Here is a 20,193-nt window from a genome sequence, read left to right as displayed (position 1 = left end):
AAATTTAAATGACCACATTAGCATTGAACTGGACATCACAGGTGAGTTGAGTAGAAGTGAAAGCCCAGTATTCACAATGTGGGTGTAATAGATTGGGCCAAATGTAGATGTACGGTTATTTTTTTCCCAGTGATATATGGTTGCTGAGAGCCAGTTTTTCAGAACCACCCCCTTTAAACATATGATCACAATTTGAAAGCTTTTTAAATGGACTCTTGTTCCCACTCTGACTTAAGCCTGGGCTACCTCCTACTTGGACTGCTTCAGTAGTTTACTAATACACCTCCCTGATTCCAGCACATATCACAGGGGGGTCCTAGGGGGGGAAATCAGATCATACTGTTCCTTTGCATGAAATCTTCCTGGGGAAATTCAAAGCCTAGACCTCCTTCCTGCATGCCTACTCTTTCTGTCTTGCTTAGCCCTCGGCATGCTGGATAGATATGCTATGCTGAGCACATGCCAGGGAAGAGCTTAGGAGTTTAGCATTTGGTTATTCACATATTTGCATGGTTTTCAGACCTCACCTGCTTTAGGTCTTTATTTGAATTTCACCTGCTGAGTTAAATCTTCCCAGAAAACTCCTTACACCTGCCTACTCATTGTCCCAGACCCCAAACTCCTTGTCCTTTTTATGTGTTGAATTTTCTACCAAAGACAGCATAATGTAGCAACCCATATACTTGCTCACCTTACTTATTTTATGTTTCCTCAAGCTCCTTAGGCCATGAGTTCCTTGAGGGAAGAGATATTTTGCGTTCTGCTAATATTTTGTGTACTGCTAAAGTCAGCGAAGTGTTCCTCAGACACATAATAAATGTCCAATTAATATCACAGAGATGTGTGAAAGAATAGGGATCCATATAAGGAATAGTGAAAAATAGTGGAGGCTGGATGTGTTAGTGCATCCATTCTTGAACCTTACACTCACCATGTGAAGGAAGGGAATCCAAGTGTGAGACAACCTGAGTGTGTAGCAAGACCATGCCTTAAACCAGGTGTACATACTATTACTGTTTTTCATTCCACACTTAGCCTGAATTATTTGGGCCATAGGGAAAGGCTGAGTTGAGTATGCTCACCATTTCAGAACGTCCACTGACCAAACATTTTTAAATTCTGGAAGTCAGGCAATATGCCCTCTCCTCTCACTCTTTCCCACTCCTTCCCTTCACCTGAGCACAGTAGCCACAGTTTTGAAATTTGTTTCTTATTTTGTATTCCTCTTGTCCATCCAGCATTTACTCCACATTCTGCATGTTTGTGGCGAATTTTGCCCAGACATATCCCCTCATTTTGGGCTCTTGAAATTCAAAGACAGCCCAATTTCAGGAAATGTTCAGTTGTTCTCCTTTGGGAGAACAATTACTTCTTGAAGGACCATTACGGACAGGTACGGGATCGAGAGGTAGAAATAGGACAGTGACCAACACAATCTCTCAGGAACTGTTTGTATGCCGTTGATGAGGGATTCATCCACTATTCCATCTGTGTACTGAAGCATGTGTAGAAGGCCTTGTGATTCCGGAGGTCAATGTTGTATGTGATTAGTAACAAACTCTTCTTTCTTTAAATACATCTTCTAAGCATCTTGGGTTGTTAAGCAGTCCAAAATAAACACGCAAGTTAAATGAAGAAGACGGAACCAGAGACCACAATAAGCCAATGTTTAAATGTCACACATTTTTAATGCAAAGTAATTCACATGTATGAATTATCAAAACTGGTAACAGAGAGAATTAAAGTAAGCCAATGAGTTGTGCCTAAATCCTGGGTTTATATGCCACCTTTCATATTTGGTTTTTGCTGTGTGTTCCTTTCTGAAGCTGAATGAGCCATTGAGTTATCTTGGCTTTCACTGGGTTAAGGAGCTTGTCTTGTAACTCCTGGAGAGAAAAAATTGTTATGGACTTGGCCATTCCTGGGCTAAATATTCAGACTTACTTGGTTTAAGAGCATTATGTCTAGTCTTAGATTATTACCTTCTAATTCTAATTTAAACACAGCACTTGATTCCAATCTTATATATTTTTCTTTTGAGGTTAAATTTATATATGGTGCAGTGAACAGCTCTTAAGTATAAAATTTGATGTTTTGATTAATATGACATCACCCAAGTAGAATATTTGCATACTCCTAGACAGTTCCCTGCATTCCTCATTAAAAAAGAGCATTGCCATTAATCACTGCATATGAAAACTTTGAAATCCCGTGAAAGAAACTTGATAGTTTTTTTAACATCTGACATCATAAGTATACATATTATTTAAATAATTGATATGAGGATAGATTTCTCCTAAAAGTCAAATAAATGATAATAATGTAGGTGTAGGCAATAGAATTCCTTTGGGGATGATAGAATATTCTAAAATTAACTGTGGTGACGTTTTCACTTTTCAGCTAATTAACTTAAAATTACTGAATGGTGAGTTTTAAATGGGTCAATTTTGTGGCATATAAATTAGGTCTCAATGAAACTATTAAAAAATTATTCCAAAGTGGTAATCAAGAGTATGTAGCAAGCTGGGTACAGACAGGAGCTCACACCTTTATTCCAAGCACCGGAGAGGCAGAAGCAGGTGGGTTTCTAGGAGTTTGAGGCCTGGTCTACATAGTGAGTTCCAGGCCAGCCAGAACTACACAGCAAGACCCTATCTCAAAAATAAAAAAAATCTCAAAAATGTATTACTGAAGTATTTTAGAAAGTTCATTAGTAGGGGTAGTTAATAAAAATATTATGTGATTTTTTTCTGGATTTAATAGCTTTGTGGAATTTGTCAGTTTTGGGAAATTTGTATTGATTTTCTTTTTTTTTTCATTCTAAATAATTACTTGCTTCTGCAGCAAGAATATATATTCCAGAATTAGGGCTTTTTAGAAATAGGAAGGATTAGCTAATACTGTATTAATACTATTTGACAGAATTTTACCCTTTCCATTTCTCCTTTTGATTTCTAGTATTGTATGTCTTCCTTGCCATATGGTTTCTCTTTCCTTCCATCTACATATACCAGGGCTCATGGGCCAAGTTAATGGAAGTATATACACTGTATTAAGTAGTCATATACTAATCCATGATTTTGGGATCACTGCTGCTTAGCTGGTTCTTCTTTTTGAGGGGTGATAAATGGGAATGCTGTGGACTGGAACTGTGTAATCTTTGTATTAAATAAATAATCTATCAGGAGAACACCTAGCTAGACCTCCTACCTGTGTTTAAAGAGGTAAATTCTCAGGCATTGACTAGTAATCCTTTGCACTGTGTTCCTGGGTTCTCTGGGGACTAGTCCTAGGTCCCTTAATTAATAACCTTATGAAGGTCAAGGTCCATCTTTCAGCCTATATGATGTCCTGTCTGAATTTATGGGTTGTGGGTTATTTTTCCAGGTAAAAGCCACAAGGTCAGTCAGTGGCCAAGTCTTGGGTGGCAACTGCATCTTGCATCAGTTCTTACCCATGATTCTTGTCAGCACAATTGTGGGACTGGGAGAATCAAGGAGTCAGAAACTTAGAACATGGACACAGGGACTGTTTCTGTGAGGCTCTTTTATGTAAGGGTGAAGGGAAGACCCACCGATGAGAAATAGCTTTACACCCCATAAACCTGCCCTTACTGCTGGCCTGGCAGGCTGGACCTGGAGAGCAGTTGGCTTTCAGAGGTTGAAATGGATTTATTTCACGGTATGCTTTCTCAGTTTGCTTCCTCCGGTGTGTCCCATAGTTGGCTTTGATAGCCAGAGAGGGATCCGTCAAGAAAAGTAGGTGATTCATATGCCCTTCCTGCTTCTTCAGCGTTCAGATAGCAGCTAAGCTTAGAGATGGCCCACGCTGACCCGGTGGTCTGGATTTATGGGCCAACAGAAAATCTGACCCTAGCCCCTACTTAAAGTTGGCCATGTTAGTCAATTCCCTGTCTTTGGTCATCTTCTACTGGTCACCATGAATAAGACAATGGAGCTGCAAGAGAATTACAGGGCCAGTCTACAACTCTCCAGGTGCGACTCTGCCTTCAGGTATGTGGCTCCAACTTTACATAGATTAGACCTTACTTAGACTGGATATGCTATTTAGACTGCCTCCTTGACCTCAGGGTTTGACAATTGCGTCAACAAAGAACATGAATACGAATCAGCACAAAATAGTTGCGAGTTGGGACTTGGCCACTGGCCTCATAGCTTTTTACCTGGAAAATTAGCCACCAGCTTCCACATACGTTCATAACTCCTAGATGGAACCACCGGTCAGGAAAGGCGGTTTATATATTCCAGGTCTTTCTCATCCCCCGTGAAGGGAGCTTTTCCAACCTTTGTTTCTGCTGCAAGGATCAAATGGGGGACAGGTGGGGCAGAAGTGCCCTGACAGAAACTCAGTGAAGTGATATTTCTTTGTGGGATAGTCCCAGTGGCAAGCTTGCTGTGTGGACCCTAGAGCCTACTGTATCAGGATGAGAACTGTTTCCTTGAGAAAAGGGCCTTTACAGTTGGTCCCAGGGACTGGAGTGTTTGCTTGGGGCAGGTGGCCCTGAGCGCCCTCACAGGCCAGTGACTGAAGACTCTGGTCCGGGAGCGCCCTCCTAGACAAACCAGCTCCCCACAGCGCCGCGACCCTGAGGAGACGCGCGGGCGGGCAAGCGGGCGAGCGGACGAGCGCGCGCCCTGGGGCCCAGGTGGGACGGCGCGCGCGGGTCTCGCCCGCTCCCGGGGCTCTCGGGGAGGAAACGCCCGCGAACGCGCCTCTCACTTTCCCCGGGCTGGTTAAAGTGTTGCGGAAGGAGACAAAGCAACAGGCAGCCGAGGCTGCAGGACACCGCTCCGCCGAGCGTCGCCCCCGCCTCCGCCGCCTCCTCGTCCCCGTTCGCGCGCGCGGGGCACCGCCCCCGCCGCCTTCGCCTTGACGTTGCTGGGGGCCGGCCCGGGGGCCCGCCTCGGGCTTGGCCGCTCCTCTCCGGGGTGCTCGCCGCCGCCGCCGCTGGCCGTCCCGGGGCGCGCAACAAAGAGCCAGCCCGCACTCGCGCACCCGGCCCGGCCCCTCCGCTTCCCTGCGCTGCCGCCGCCGCCGCCGCCGGGTCGCCCGCAGCCCCGCGGCCCCGAGCCCCGCGCGCGCGGGCGGGCGATGGAAGATGGAAGGAAGAAACGCTGCGGTGAGCTCGCCGGCTGACCCGGGCTAGGGGAAGGAAGGGTGTGTGGAGTCTGTCACCGTGTCCCTGCCGTACCTGACCCGGGGTGCTTTTTGCCTTGTCGTTTGCCTCTGCCCCATCAGGATCTCTGGGTCACTCCACTTTGCGATCTGATAACTGTTTCTTTTTCTTTTTCTTTTTTTCCCCTTTTCTTTCTTTGTGTTTGTTGGGGGACCAAGAGGGCCAACTTTTTGTTGTTAAGGTTTCGTGTTCTTAATTCACTGCCTTGTAAACCTCATCTGGGGAGAAGAAACCTGAAAGCTCCTTCTTGCTTAATGATCTAAAGAAGGAGGCATTAAAGAGGACCGAAGGTGCCCATGTTAGCCTGCCAAGTCAGCTCTCAGATTGATTGACTATCATGTTTCTCTGTCAGAAAGAAAGGAGAGAGAGAGAGAGAGAGAGAGAGAGAGAGAGAGAGAGAGAGAGAGAGAGAGAGAGAGAAACCTTTGCACGGAGAAAGCAAACACAGGGATATCATTCCGTGTAACATTTCCACTAGCTTTTTAAAGACATTTGCGTGATTCTGTTTTACATTCATGTAACTTTCGCCATAGATGTCCTGGTAACTGATATTATGAAAAAAATGTTAAAAAAAAAAAACAAGCAAACAGGCTACCACCAATTAGAGGTTGAGTTTACAATGCTGTCAGTTCCCTCAGTAATAAGTGTTTACTTTTGCCACTGTTCTGGATGTAGAAGGATGTTAAACACCACCAGGCAGAAGATACAATGGGAATTAAGACTGCAGTTTCCAGACTCTGGCCCTCCCGACACTGGGATCCAGGATTTCCGCTCCAGAGATTTTCTTGAGTGGGTCCAGGTGCAGATATAGAGAGTAGGGAGATCTGAAAAAAAAATCACTGTAAGTGGGGTTTTGGCAATACATGGTGCAATTCATTATGTGCAATCGAGTATGTACAAAGGATGTTGCCAAGCCCAGTGGCCGGTGACTGAGACAGATTTTGTGCTCTCTAGGAGCCAGCTCTCTGTCAGGAGAGACCGAATGGGATCTATGCAGGATCCAGAGAAGGCAGGGAGTCTGTCTTATGGATTTGGAAGTCCCAGAAGAAGCCCTGGTCCTGGGGTTGGTTGTCTTTTGTTAAGTTGTTGGGGAAAGGATGAGAGAGAGCAGATATACTTTCTACCCTCTCCCAATAAATGAATGCTTTTTGCAGCCTTGATTCCCTGTAGAAGTTCTGGAGAGATTTGTCATGCGTTATTCATAAACTAAGTCACCAGTGTTACAATGGGTTAATCTGGGTCTTGGTTAAGAGGTGCAGAGCAGAAAGTGTGGACATCAAACTGTGTATGCACTTTGGCTTCAAAACTGCTTTTTGTGGGGATTATGGGGATAATGTCATTTGGCAATGATGAGAAGATGGTATTTTGGGGTTTTGGGTTGGGTTACAAGGTGAGTAATACATGCTGATCATTCTCAGTTTTGTTTGCAATATATTCAGACTTGGTTGAGCTTTAGGCTGACAGAAGAGGAAAATGTAACCACGGCCTGCTCGTTAGTGTGTGAAATATGGTTATAGAAGATTGCAGGGGGCGGGGTGTCGTCTAACCTGGATCATGTCTGCTGCAAGTGTTCTCCACCACGTGCTTCCAGCATCATGAATGGATTTCTTCCTGTTTTTTTTTTTTATTTTTTTTAAGTGGTGCTAACTATTGAAACCAGGGGCTGATGTGTGCTATGCCAGTGCTTAGCTGTTTCCCTACACCTCCTGAGTTGTCTCGAGTTAGACCAACCCTGATTTATTTTCAGGGAGTATTAATGAAGTTCTCTAGATTTCATAGTAGGATGAGGTGGATGGCATACAGGATACTGATGCCATTTTCGAGAGTTTTAGCTCTCAGCGTTCATGTCTTGACAAGCTTCTATCTGTGATACTGTGTGTGTATTCAGAAATGAAATGTGCTATTTTCCTTAGTTCCACTGTGTGGTTCTGAGTTATCTTCCAAAGCTCCATTTGTAGTGACTGAGTTTACAGTGGAGAAAACCATAATTTGAAGTGTTTAGTTGACAAGCTATCCTAAATCCAAATTACTGTGCTTTGTTGGAAAATAAGGTGTAACCCATAAATTAATAATGAGTCTTTGCTTATGCTATCTTATTTATACAAAAATAGCACATGTCCTTTCAACACTTGTTTGCCCTACCAAAAGAACGATTTTTTTTTTTTGCCCGGAAGGTAAACAAACTGGAATCCAGTTGGTGTTGCCAAATGGGTAAGGACTTTGTTGGAACTCCAGGGGTGGTGGATAATTCTCTTTTAACAACATCTGTGATATAAGGAAGCCCCCCTGTTCTTCTCTCCTCCCATGGTAGAATCCATGGCTGCTTTTTTTTTTTTTTCACTTACTTGTGGCACACAATGCTCTTGTTTGAAATACTCCTCCTTTATGGTCTTATATCAAAAGTATGCATCAACTGTACTTGCTTATGAGCTTTCCTAAATGGTTATTTTTGGAGTTAGGTATCTGGAGTGAGTAGAAGCATCCCATTTCTACCTGAGGCTGGAACAGTTTTCCTTTTGTATGATGTATTTACATGTGCTGTGAGTTTGTGTATACACATGCATAATGCCTGTGCATGTGGAGGCCAGAGGCCATCAGGTCACCCTCTTCTGGTACAGTCTCTCATTGCTTGGGAGTTTATTCTAGGCCAGCTGATTGGTGGGGTTCCTGTCTCTGCTTCGCCAGTGCTGGGATTGCATGTGTGTACCCCTGCATCTGACTTTTGTACATGGGTTGTAGGGTGCGAACTTAAGCCCTTGTGTTTGTAAGACATACTTTCATGCACATTTGAGAAGAAGGCGTGCCTTTAAGTTTCATTTCAGGTCCTACCTTTTAGAAAATGCTTTCTTTACAGCAAAGTGTTGCATGCACAATGAAGTGCTACAGTCACAGCTAATAGTTTTTGAGTTCTGACATGGATCAAGTCTTGTCCCTATGATAGCTGTGAGGTCACTACTGTCATCAACTCCATCTTGGAAGTCCTGAGAAATTCAAGACTTAGGATCCCACAGTTAACAAAGTTGCAAAGCAAATATTCAAGCTGAGGTAGTGTAATTTGCTTTCTCCTTTCCTGTGTCCTCAGAGTTAGCCCTGCATGCTGCACAAACTGAGGTTTTGGATCTAAAAGGTGATGCCAAATTCATCAGCAGCAACCATATGATAGGTTTATTGGCTTAAACAACAGCACTAGTATTACTTGGCTCAAGAGATAAAAATTGTATAAATTTTTGTCCAGCACACATTAAAGAGTTCCCTCTAGTCATAAATAATTGAAATAAAAATAAAGCAGATTAACAATTTAAAGTTGAATGCAAGTCTCACTTATACTCATTCTAACACCTCAGAAGTATCTGGATGGTTGTGCTGCAGTGGTGTTGACATAGAGAAGACTGCTTTTCCTTGTTATTTCTTCCCAGGAGCTGGAGCTCAGAGCTTGTTGAAAATGCTTCTGAAACAATAAGAGGTGGGCTAGGGAACCAGCAGAGGGCATTCCCGGATGCTCCTGCTTGTCTGGCCTTCTGTCCCTGGACCTTTGCTAAGAAAAAGTGACTTGTAGAAATGAGGCAGCTTGGCTCTTCCCATGGCTGAGGGTGAGTGCACATGGGAAACAGAAGGTGTTAAAAAGCGGCTGTGGCTTCCTTTGCTTGGCCTCAGGAGATCATTGGCCAGGCACTAATGGGATTGCTTTTCTGTATGTAAAACTGTACCAGCGTTTCTGGAATTTAGGGTTCTGGAAACTATTTTCCAAGAAGCTGCTGGGCAAGGTAGATTGGGTCACAGGACACTGAGGAAGGGACTCTAGGTCATATTGAGTGGCACAGACTCTGTGCAATTAGATGCTTGCTGTCTTTGTGATTATATTACTTTCTAGTAAATTTACAGTAGAAAAATACCATGAAATTGGAGGCAAGCTGTCTGATCTGGCAGGGCATCTTCTGTGTCTTCCCCTTTGTGTGTGTGTGAAAGCTTTCAGTAGTGACTGCATGAAAATGGAAGCTGCTTTCTCAGGTCTGGAGTTTTCTACGAATATCACAGTACCCTTTGGGTAGCTGTTTTGTTTTACAGATATAGATCTGGTGGCACCTAAGGGTCCCTGAACTGCTTGCCTCGTTTGCTGACACCCAGTTCTTCTCATAAAATCTCCATGAGAAAACAAAACAAAGCAAACAAAAAAGCATCATTGCTTTCAGGAAGTTAATATCTTGTAAGTAAACTAGGGCAGAAATTAAGGTACATACTATTCATCCATCCATTTATTCACGGAGTCTCTCCCAGGTTTTTCTACTGAACTAAGCTGACCTAAGAGAATGTTTGGAGAACACCCAGTGTCCTCCAGTCATTCTTCATAGAGTCAAACTCTACATTGATAAATACTGACATTGCTGCTCCTAAGAATTTGGCTCCCATGAATGATGGACTCAGTTAGGCTCCTTGTCAGCATACCTTAGTAGAACTTTCTGTTCTGTTCGTAATGTTCTGCATGTCCCTTGTCAAGTAGCCAGCATTTGTATGTGGCTAGTGAGATTTTAATATGGCTAGTCTCAAGAGCTGACTTCTGAATTTTATTTAGTTTCAGTGCATGTATATAGTCTTCGATAGCTAATGGCTATTGTTCTACACAGAGAGACGTTCAAGCAAAAGTGCTTTAAGGGATGCCATCGTCTGACCTGAGCTGACCCATCCCTCTTGAGTCCCTGGCTACTGTCTAATGTTTACTGAGTGGGCTCTGATACATTGAGAATTGTTCATATTTATCCCATCGTGACTGATGAGTACAGATGTGGGGAAAGTATATGGTAGGTATGAGATTTTAATGAAAGTTGATAAATTCATTTGAAAGATGAGAGAGAAAATGTAATTGCCCGTAGGAGGTAAACAGGAACATGTTTTGTAAGTAGTATTATGTAAATGGGAAAAGTTTTGAGTCTAGTCTGGCTGAGAGTTGTCTATTAGTTTAGCCTAATTGAAGAATGCGTGACTTAAGGAAGTGATGACAACATTACAGTTGACTTCTTTCTTTTCTGAAAGGAGTGTCTGTTGCTCTCCCTTTAAGTTCCTGAGAATCTGTGTAGCATAGTCTTGCTGATCCAGTTGGACAGTGGCGGGTATCAAAACAGTGAAGGTCTTTCTTGAAAAGCATACAGAGCTGTCTTGGAGTACCAATAGATACTCAAGGAGCATGAAGACAACAGGAAAATGCCTGGATGACACACATTGACAGGAAAGGTGTGTTGCACTGGATACTGATAGAGAAGTGAAAATACTTCATATCTTAGTTAGAGATACAGTGTACTCATAAGGCAGTGGGACAGAAAAAAACTCAAATACTTTGTGTGACAGATCTAGGGGATGAACAGCTACATTATAGGGTCCAGGGTTGTTCTACAGTTACGTACACTGAACAGATTTTGTGTGTAGTATGTGTGACAACTTGAGGAATTCTCAGTGTGGGTCAGAGGCAGTGAACTCTTTCTAGATTCAGGCTGGCTTTGATCTTCTCCCCCTACCCCCCACTCATAATGGAATTACAGGTGGGAACTACCCTTCATTATGGTTTTGATTTGCATTTCTCCAATGCCTGATAGTATTTTATTTCCTGTGTATGTTGGCTACCTGTACATCTCCTTTGGAGAAATAATTGTTCATATAGTTTCTTGGTTCATGTCTCCTATGTGATATATAGTTTTCAAACATCTGCCATTCTCTGAATTGTCTTTGCATCTTCATTCTTTTTCAATGTCTTTATCTTAAGCAAAGAACCATTCATCATGCTTATATATTTGTTGAAATGAGTAGACAAATTAAGTAAAAGGATTGTGTAATCAAGTTTTTATACTTCTTTCTGGTAGGAAAAAGGACCAAGCTGGGCATAGTGGTACTCTGGAAGCTGAGGCAGGTGATTTGTGTGAACTGAAACTGGAGCCTGGATTACATGGAAGAGTTTATGCCAGCAGGGCTCTGGAATGAGACCTTGTCTCAAAAGAAAGAACAGAAAGGAAAAGGAAAAAGGATTTATCCTTGGGTTTTGCTTCTTGGGAAGAACTCTAAAGACTTTGAGATCCATAGGTTCATTGAAAGGACACCCTGAAACCATTCTTCTAGAGACTTTTGTGTAGAACACAGTGCTTTCTTGGATGGGACAGAGACCTACTTTTTGAGAGAAGACGCCTAACCTAGTCAAGCCTGCTCAATCTTTATAGATGCTGTTATTTCACCATCTAAGTCATGTCTTCCAACTTTTCTGTCACAAGAACCTCCCAGCTGTAGATTTCTAGGGATGCCTGAAGATTCTGGTTTAGTAGTACCAGGAAGGGCCACCCATGTTCTATGATCATCCTGTATATTTCTGAAGAGCAGAATGCTGGAATCTGAGATCTAATCTGGTGACAGTAATGACTTTCTAGTTGTGGCCTGTAGCCTTTAATTAGTTCTTGTTAGGTGGTGTGTTCTCTAGGTGACAAACATCCTTCCCTATGGGAGATCACAGGATGTTGATCTAGCATGTCTGTTTCTGCAGCTGTGCTTAGAGATGTTTTGGATCTTCTTGCCATTGCTGATTCTCTGGAGGCCTCCTGCAGGCACATGGAACTTCATGAACCTGTTCAGGAGTAAAGGGGCTTGATGGAAATAAAAATAGAGAGCATTTTGCATATTTTCTACACTTCAGCTGCTTTAGGTGGCTGGTTGGAGTCTCCTGAAGAATTTGCTAAGTGCATAGCCCAGAGAGGAGACCGTTTCCTCATAAAGGAGATTCTGCCTTAGCATGAGGCAGCACTATGCAATGGTTAGGGTGCAGACCTTCCTTAGTCTGATTCATATCTTGAATCTGTCACATAGTTGTATCACCCTGGGGCAAACTATTTTGCCATCCCTGTGGCTCACTGCCTCGTGATGATGTCATTAAATACCTCACTAACACTGACTGGGTGGGACGCTTAGGACTACATGGAAAAGCAGTTAAGTGGGCAGTGAATATGACCTTTGGATGGAAGTTATACTCACATAGTGGTAGAACTAGTACTGCCTTTCTTAAGGTCACATATCTATTAAGTGGTACACTGACCTTCCTGGCATCTGTCTTGATTACCTGTAAAAGTGTGATGTAAAAGTCAGAAGAAAAGTTTTAGCATGTGGTAGTCATTAAATAAATGTTTGCTCAATGACTTATTTAAATATTGTAGACAATTAAATAGGTTAGTATAAGAAGCCTCTCAAGAAGAGATGGGCAGTGAAAGTGCGCTAATGTTTGGCCTTGTCTAACCCTGGAATAGAATTTACAGGCTCATCAAGATTTGTGGCCTGCCAGCTTTTTGCTGTTGGCCTCACTGTGGGCTTTTGTTGCAGTTTGTGGAGATGGAATTCTCCCCCTTTTTAGTCAGTGTTTATGAGTTGCAAGTTGCAGGTGTGTGACTCGCATTTAAGTCTCTTCTTGCAAATAACAATATAGATCACGAAAGATAAGGGTAGCAAGGCTGTGAAAGTCCTTACCTTGTTCTTTGCCTCCTGACAGAATCTTCTGTTGGAAGTAGATAAAGACTATGAGCTGTGTTTGCCTGGTGTGATAAAACAGCCTTAGAAATACCTTGCATTCATTCATTTCTTAAATTTTATCTTCTCCTTTTCCTTTATTCTCCTTCTCACCTTTTATTTTGAGACAGGATTTCATGTGGCTGAGAATGATCTTTCCCCCCCTCCTATGCTAGTATTATAAGCATGCACTGCAACACACCATTTACATGGTGCTAGGGATGAAACCCAGGACTTCATGGATGCTAGACAAGTACTTTATGAAGCCCTGTCTTTTCATTCTTAAAACATTTCTTCCTACATTCCTGGTGAGGCTTTTATGTCAATTCATATTGTCTTGTATTGTTGAATCCTGTTTTGGGCCATCTGGAGAACTCTAATAAGACATAGTATGATAGTTTAAAACCAGAGCTCAAGTAAAGCTATTTAGCTTATAGATGTAAAAGACCCTGATAGTCTTAGGGAAACTAATGCCAAGATTTTTAAAACATTAAACCAGTATCTGTATGTATATGCTTACTTAAGTGACTGAGATGTGATTTAATTATAAAATCAAAAGAAACTTAGCAAGGGAGTTAGAAGTTATAAATTAAATGATAGTTCTATTTTCTCAACCTATGTAGTGTATATAGCCATATTTGAATCATGAACTTTTGTATTTTACAAATAATATTTTACTTTGCTTCCTTTTAATAATGGCGATTTAAAAACAAAATAAAATTATCTAATGATCACTTAATATCTTTGACCTGGAGCTCACTATGTAGCCCAGCTATGTTGAAATCTTGTCAGTCCTGCCTTGACATCCTTTGTGCTGATTATAGGCATGTGTCACTGCGCCTAGCATGTTGTCTTCTGGGGCGGGTGAAGGATTTGTTTTCGCTTACACTTCAAGGTCACAGTCCATTATTGAGAGCAGTCAGGGCAGGAAAGGAAGGAAGCAGAAAGCAGGGAGGGCTGCTTCTTACTGGCTTTTAAAAATGTTCCATTTGGCATTTATGCTGCAACCACTTGTGGTTTCAAGGCAGGGTTTCTCTGTATTGTTTTGGAGCCTATCCTGGAACTTGCTCTGGAGACCAACCAGGCTGGCCTTGAAATCACAGAGATCCTTCTGCCTCTGCCTCCTGAGTGCTGGGATTAAAGGTGTGAGCCACCAATGCCCGGCTGCTACAGCCACTCTTACTATGCCTATGTTTAATTATTTTGGGGGGTGTTTTGTTAGGCGTACACAGTTTTAGTAGTAAGTACAACCATCATAATTTGGGGACAAACACAAGTGGTTCTTGGTAATCCCTATGTGAGCAGAATTTCCCAAGTTTGCCAGAATCATGATGACTTCCTGTGATTATTAGTGATAATGGACATCAGCTAAGGTGTCTTAAGTGCTGTTTATTCATCTTTGAGGTTGCTAGTGGGAGCTCCTACTATGAACATAACTTCAGAAACAATAGCAAACCTATTATGTGCAAATTAGTATTATTACAATATTATTAAAGTAGAGGAATTAGCACTTTTAAAATGTTGTTTTAAAATCATTTTAGACCTTTCTCTGCCTTTCACCATTTCTCTTGTATGCAGAGATACTTCTTTTGGGGATAATTCAATTCCACACATAAGCAGGTGCTGAAACTCTTCCTTTTCTTTTATCTAAAAGACACGTTTAACTTCTGGAAAGTGGCTTATAAAAACATGTCTTACACCTACATGCTCATTTACTGTGTGCTACTGAAGCATAGCAGGTGTTTTTTTCCTTCTATTTTGCACCTGAGTCCAGAAGTTCACTGAAAGTGGGTGACACCCAGATTTTATACATCATTAAAACATAAAGTGCTTGCACCATGCATCATAATTTCCCTTTCACCTGAAGAAATCAAAGTCCATTACCTTGGCCTGGCCACTTTCTCCTGCCTGCAGGAAGGATGAGTGTGTAGAGCTCTCATTTAAATGTGTTCTGCTGAAGCAAGATTTAGAGTTTTGAGGAAGCATGGCATCCTGTGAGTGTGTCAGAGCATCTGAGTTTAGACAGCTGCTTCTTTAGAGTGGGCCATATTTTATGGGGCTAATTTAATGATCACATTTGAGGTTTGTTTTCATATAATAACTGAATATGTGTATTCATATTTAGTGATCTTTAAACATGCAACTGTAAAAATGTTACTATAATAGATTATATACGGCTCTGTAACACTCACTGTCACCTGGCTTTTATTCGTATACTTAATTCAACAGATATTTAGTGAATTCCTCTGTTCTAGGCATAGTTTTAGGTACTGGGTTTTCAGTAGCCAATGAGAGAGAGAGAGAGAGAGAGAGAGAGAGAGAGAGAGAGAGAGAGAGAGAGAGAGAGCACTCTTATTTCTTTAAGATGACACAGATATTTGTGTGTGTGTGTGTGTGTGTGTGTGTGTGTGTGAATATTGATGGTACAGAGTCTTCCAGGACAAAATAAAGGACAGGAGGATAGCTGACAGTGAGTAGAATAGGAATTATGAGACGCATGCTTGGTTGAAGATGGTGCATGACCTGAGATGGGGATCAGCAAATACAGAGTCTAGGGCAGGGTGATGCTTTCTGCCTTGCAGGAACTGGGAAGTCATGAGCAGAGGAAAGCAGACAAGATCAGCAGTTCCTGTAGAGTCTTGGACTATTGTAAGGGTTTGGCTTGTGTCTAGTGTGAGTAGAGAAGCTGTGGAAAGAGTGTCCATTAAGGGTGTAACATGATCTGGCCTGTGTTTTTAGAGCAGTTATATCTCATGAGAATACCCTGTAGTGGGCAGGAAGAAGAAGGGCAGAAATGAACAGACCTGTGGAGAGGCAATTCTTTGTGCAACATTGACTTAGATGGAGCAGGGAGATTCATTTTTGATTTTCATTTACTTCCCTCTCCATTTTTTTTTTTTTTTTGAGATCAGCTATCACCCAATGGCCCAGGTTCTCCTTAATTTTGTGACATTTTTTTCTGTCTCAGATGTTCTGAGATTTCAGGCATGAGCCCTCATACCTGGCAAGGAACTCAGTTTTGGAGATTCTTTGACTGGTTTTCAAAAGAGAGGTCCAGGCTAGAGATAGTGTGGCATTGTCAGATATGTGACTAGAGGAAATACACAAGGAAGTAGTTCTCAGTGAGAAAGAGAGGAGGCTCAGCCTTAAGAATTGGGCTGCTTGCTCACTGAAGGTGAGAGGTGAGAGGACTGCTCAACAAAGGAGAAACAAACAACAAACTGGAGGAAAATCTTAAATTTGGTGTCAGAGAAGAGCCAAGTGAAGACACTTCAATGATGGGCCAGGTGCTTCTTAAAAGGTCAAATGAGGGTCAGCTGCGGACTGACTGGTCACATAGCAATGGGGAGATCATGAATGGACGTCTTAATAGCAATGGGGGAGCAATGGTGAACAAAAACAGATCACTGAGCATGGAAGAGAGCAGGGGAGTAGAGAAAGAAACAATCATGTCTGTTGACAAAGATTTCGAGGACTACTTGCTTATAGCAAGGGAAAGTGGGGAATGCCTAGATAGGAGTGAAAAGAGGTTTTAAGATGGGAAAAGTGACAGCATGCTTGAATACTGGTTGCAGTATCCACATTGTCTGGGGTATATATTTGTCTGAATTCTGTTGGTAGTTCATGGGTTCTTTAGCAGTTACTTGGAACACAGATTAACCACCAACTTTTTAGCATGCATGTAATCTGATTTCCTATGAACTTATATTCACCATCTGTATTATACATATAGAGCCCCCTGTTTAGATGTAACCAACTCAAGGGAACAGATGGGTAATAAGTACTGATTTGAGCAGTACAGATGCCTGTAGATCTTGTGGGGTGAACAGCTGCTTCTCAGATGTGGTTGTAGGAACCATGTGAGGACATGTTTGAAGACTCTGATCCTTTTAGTCTGGGATGAGGACTGAGCTACATTCTTGACAAGCTGGGAGTGCTAGAGCATCTCCTTTAGAGTAGAGATCACTGGGCGTACTTCTGAGTTCCTTCTCCCTTGCTGGGCTGTGTTCCTGCACGGCTTTTATTCTGTCTGATCCTTCCCTACTAGGTGTCTTCTACCTTAGTAACTTAGGAAAATGCTGCATTTCACTATCCCTGCCTTTCAGCTTTTTGCATGTTTTTGTTGTCTGACATGAACCTGTGGACATCTAGGTGTTTTGCATAATTATCAGCTAGCTGAAGAGACTTCAAACAAATTTCATTTGCGTGTTCAGGAGGGCAGACTTCAGGGTCTAATTTAAATCGAAAGACCATTTTTTCCCTCCTTCTTGGACTTCTGACTACCTCGCTGGGCTGTTACCTGTGGCCATTTTGGTGTCTGAGGGCCATGTTGTCACTGGGGCCATGCTATCCTGAGTGGCCTGTGCTGTCTCTGGGGGACATGATGATATCTGGGCCCAGGCTTCAGAGTAGAGCCATATCTGGGTCTGTGGCCCTACTGCAGTCAGGGTTTGGGTTGATATCCATGGCTACTGATATCACCGAATGTCATGCAAATACCCTGGGTCTGGGCTGTCACCTGAGGCCTGGAGGGGATCTGAGGGTCATGATGCAGCTGTGCCTGCATTGCTACAAGGTGCCATGATGACGATCTGACTCAGGCTGCAGCTGACGGCCCTGTAACTCTACTGAAGCCAGGGTGTGTGTTGATGTTCATAGCTCCCAATAGCATCAAAGGCCATGCTGGTGCCAGGAGTCTGGGCTGTCACCTGAGGCCATGTTGGTGTCTAGGGTCATGCATTTGTGGAGTCATGCTAATCTGAGTAGTCTATGCTGCCACCAGGGGCCATGGTGACATCTGAGCCCAGGTTGCTACTGAGGACCGTGTCTGGGTCTGGTGGTCCTACCACAGCTAGATTCTGTGTTGAGGTTCATGGCCCATGGTACCACCAAGGGCCACATGGATGCTAAGGTCTGGGGCACAACCTGTGCCCATGCTATTGTCTGAGAGCCACGCTGCCATCAGAACCATGCCTATCTGGGTTGCCACACTGCCACATGGAGTCATCTGGGCCCAGGCTGCCACCATGGGCTATGTCTGGGTCTTGGCCCAGCAGCAGCCAAGGTATAGGTTGTTGTCTGTGCCTCCTGTTGCCACTGGGGGCTGTGTGGAAGCAGGGGTCTGGAGAATCACGTGTCCAGATATAACAAATTAGGTCTTTGTGTATTCTATAAGTTAGTGATTAATATAATAAGCCTTTGAAAACACAGATACATAAATTACTTCGAGAGCATAATTTAATTTTAAATGAAAACACCAGTTGGTTATGTATCTCAGTGGGTCTAGACTACCAGAGGACTTACTGTCCTCTGGACTTACTAGAGTACCAGAGGCCCTGGGTTCTTTCTATCCCTAGACGTCTGTGATCTAGACACTCCAGAGATGGGAGCTGGAGGATCAGAACTCGACTCATGCTGACCTGGGATACATTAGACCCTGCCTCCTCAGAACTTAAAGAAAAGATGGGCCATCCGCTTTCCTCCAGCTTTAAGGCTGGAGAGACGGCTCATAGGTGAAGAGTGACGCTCTAGCACAAGGCCCATATTCAGTTCCCAGTTCTCACCTCAGGAGGCTCACAGCCACTTAAAGCTCCAGCTCCAGCTCCAGGAGAGCCAACACCTGGCTTCCAAGGACATCTGCACACTTGCAGCATAGACACAGAGAGACACTACACATGTGTAGTGAAACACATTTAGACACATTTTCCATCTTTCCTTGTACTAACAGAATGACCTGAAGGCCACTGTGTTGGTTCTAATTAGGACACACTTGAGTTCTTTTTTCTTGTCTTCTTATCGGAAATCAGCCCAGTGATTTTCCTGAGGAAATGTTTCCTCAACTTTATTCAGTGTCCTCATGCTCTGTCTCACTGAAAACCTGCATCATTGCAATAAAAGCAGAAGCAAGGATGAGGTGCTTCTGAGAATTTATTTGTTCTGCCAATACATATTTTTTAAAATCATCTATTTTTATTTATCCATTTACATTTTCTTTTAAAGCCATTTTATTACTTTTCTTTGAGAATTTCATACATGAGCATTGTGTTTACTTTTCCTCCCTGCTGTCTCCTTACTGCAACCTCTTCCCCTCTAAGTCCTCCAATCCCCCACTCACTCTCAAATTCATGACCTTTTCTTCTTTTATTATCACACACACTCTCCTACCTTTGAGAGCCTCCTGTATGTTACATGTCTTTTCAAGATTTTACTATGAGATGGGAAAACATTAAATAACTTTGAGCAGTATATCCAGAGATCTGTAGTTGTTGTCTTTTACTCTTTGGGGGGTCCACCACCAAGATCTCAAACAAGTACATGGAGACTTATCCTTACTTATGAATGCCCTGCCATAGCTTGGCTTGTTTCTAGCCAGCTTTTCTAATTTAAATTAATCCCGTTTCTCTTTAACTACCTTTTGCCTCTGGGCTCCCCCCTCCTCCCCCCGGGCTTTTTATCACACCTCCTCTTTCTTTTTTTTTGAGATAGGCAAGGTTTCTCTGTGAAACAGTCTTGGCTGTCCTGGAACTCACTCTGTAGACCAGGATGGCTTCAAACTCACAGAGATCCGCCTGCCTCTGCCTCCCAAGTGCTGGGATTAAAGGCGTGTGTCACCACAGCCCTGTCTTTCTTTATTCTATATATCTTTATTTCTTTCTTACTCTGTGGCTGACTGTGTAACTGGGTGGCTGGCACCTGGTGTCCTTCACTCCTCTTTTTCCCCTGTTCCTTACTCTCTTCCCTAAATTTCTCCTATTTATTCCCTGCCCACCAGGCATACCTGTTTCTCTCTAGTGCCTACCTAGTGACTGTTCAACTCTTTATTAGAGCAATCAGGTGTTTTAGACAGGAAAAGTAGCACAGGTTTACATTGTTAAACAAATGCAACATAAAAGAACACAATACATCTTTGCATCATTAAACAAATGTTCCACAGTATAAATGAATGTAACACATCCTAAACAAATGTTCCACAACAGAGATCTGTTTTTTCTTTGTCTTTATTTTTTTAAACTATCACTAATAGTTTAAAATAATTTCCTGTGGATTTCATCAGACTATAATTCAGTCTGCTTTGATTTTAGTGAGCTATTTAGATGGTTTTGGATCAATTCTGCAGGTCAGAGCAGGATAAGTCCTGCCTTAAGGTCACAACTGGCCTGTAGCTGGAGGACACCCAAGGACCTGGTGTGCTGTGAGGCCTCTCTGAAGACTCTGTGTGTGTGTGTGTGTGTGTGTGTGTGTGTGTGTGTGTGTGTGTACTCTGATACTCAAGGTTTTTTTGTCTTCCCAGAGAGCAACCATAGTTCTTTAAGTTGGAGGTGAATTCTTCTGTAATTTTTTAAATTTTTTTTTGCTTATCATTACTGGTAAATACAATCTAACTTAAAGTTCAGTATTGTACTTGTTGCAGTGTGTGCTCAACAGCATTGTAAATTTGACCCGATAATCTCCAAGTGAGCCCAGAAAGA

The 20,193-nt window shown here is 42.6% G+C and overlaps 1 protein-coding gene across 11 annotated transcripts in view; it reads left to right on the top strand.

The window, feature by feature from the left end:
- Positions 1-20,193, top strand: part of Psd3 (pleckstrin and Sec7 domain containing 3) — a 520,985-nt gene that overhangs the window by 138,056 nt on the left and 362,736 nt on the right. Inside the window, exon 1 of one of the 11 annotated variants that reach the window (XM_035451486.1) lies at positions 4,910-5,140. The exons of the other annotated variants lie outside the window; for them this stretch is intronic. Within the exon in view, the coding sequence (XP_035307377.1) occupies positions 5,120-5,140 (21 nt within the window). The 5' untranslated portion in view covers positions 4,910-5,119. Of the gene's footprint in view, positions 1-4,909; positions 5,141-20,193 lie in introns of those variants that run through there. 11 annotated transcript variants of the gene reach the window in all.

Source organism: Cricetulus griseus, assembly GCF_003668045.3.
Source record: "Cricetulus griseus strain 17A/GY chromosome 1 unlocalized genomic scaffold, alternate assembly CriGri-PICRH-1.0 chr1_0, whole genome shotgun sequence".
NCBI classification, from domain to species: Eukaryota; Metazoa; Chordata; class Mammalia; order Rodentia; family Cricetidae; genus Cricetulus; species Cricetulus griseus.
The sequence above is the reverse complement of the archived record's forward strand: the minus strand, read 5'-3'. Positions and strand labels throughout refer to the sequence as shown.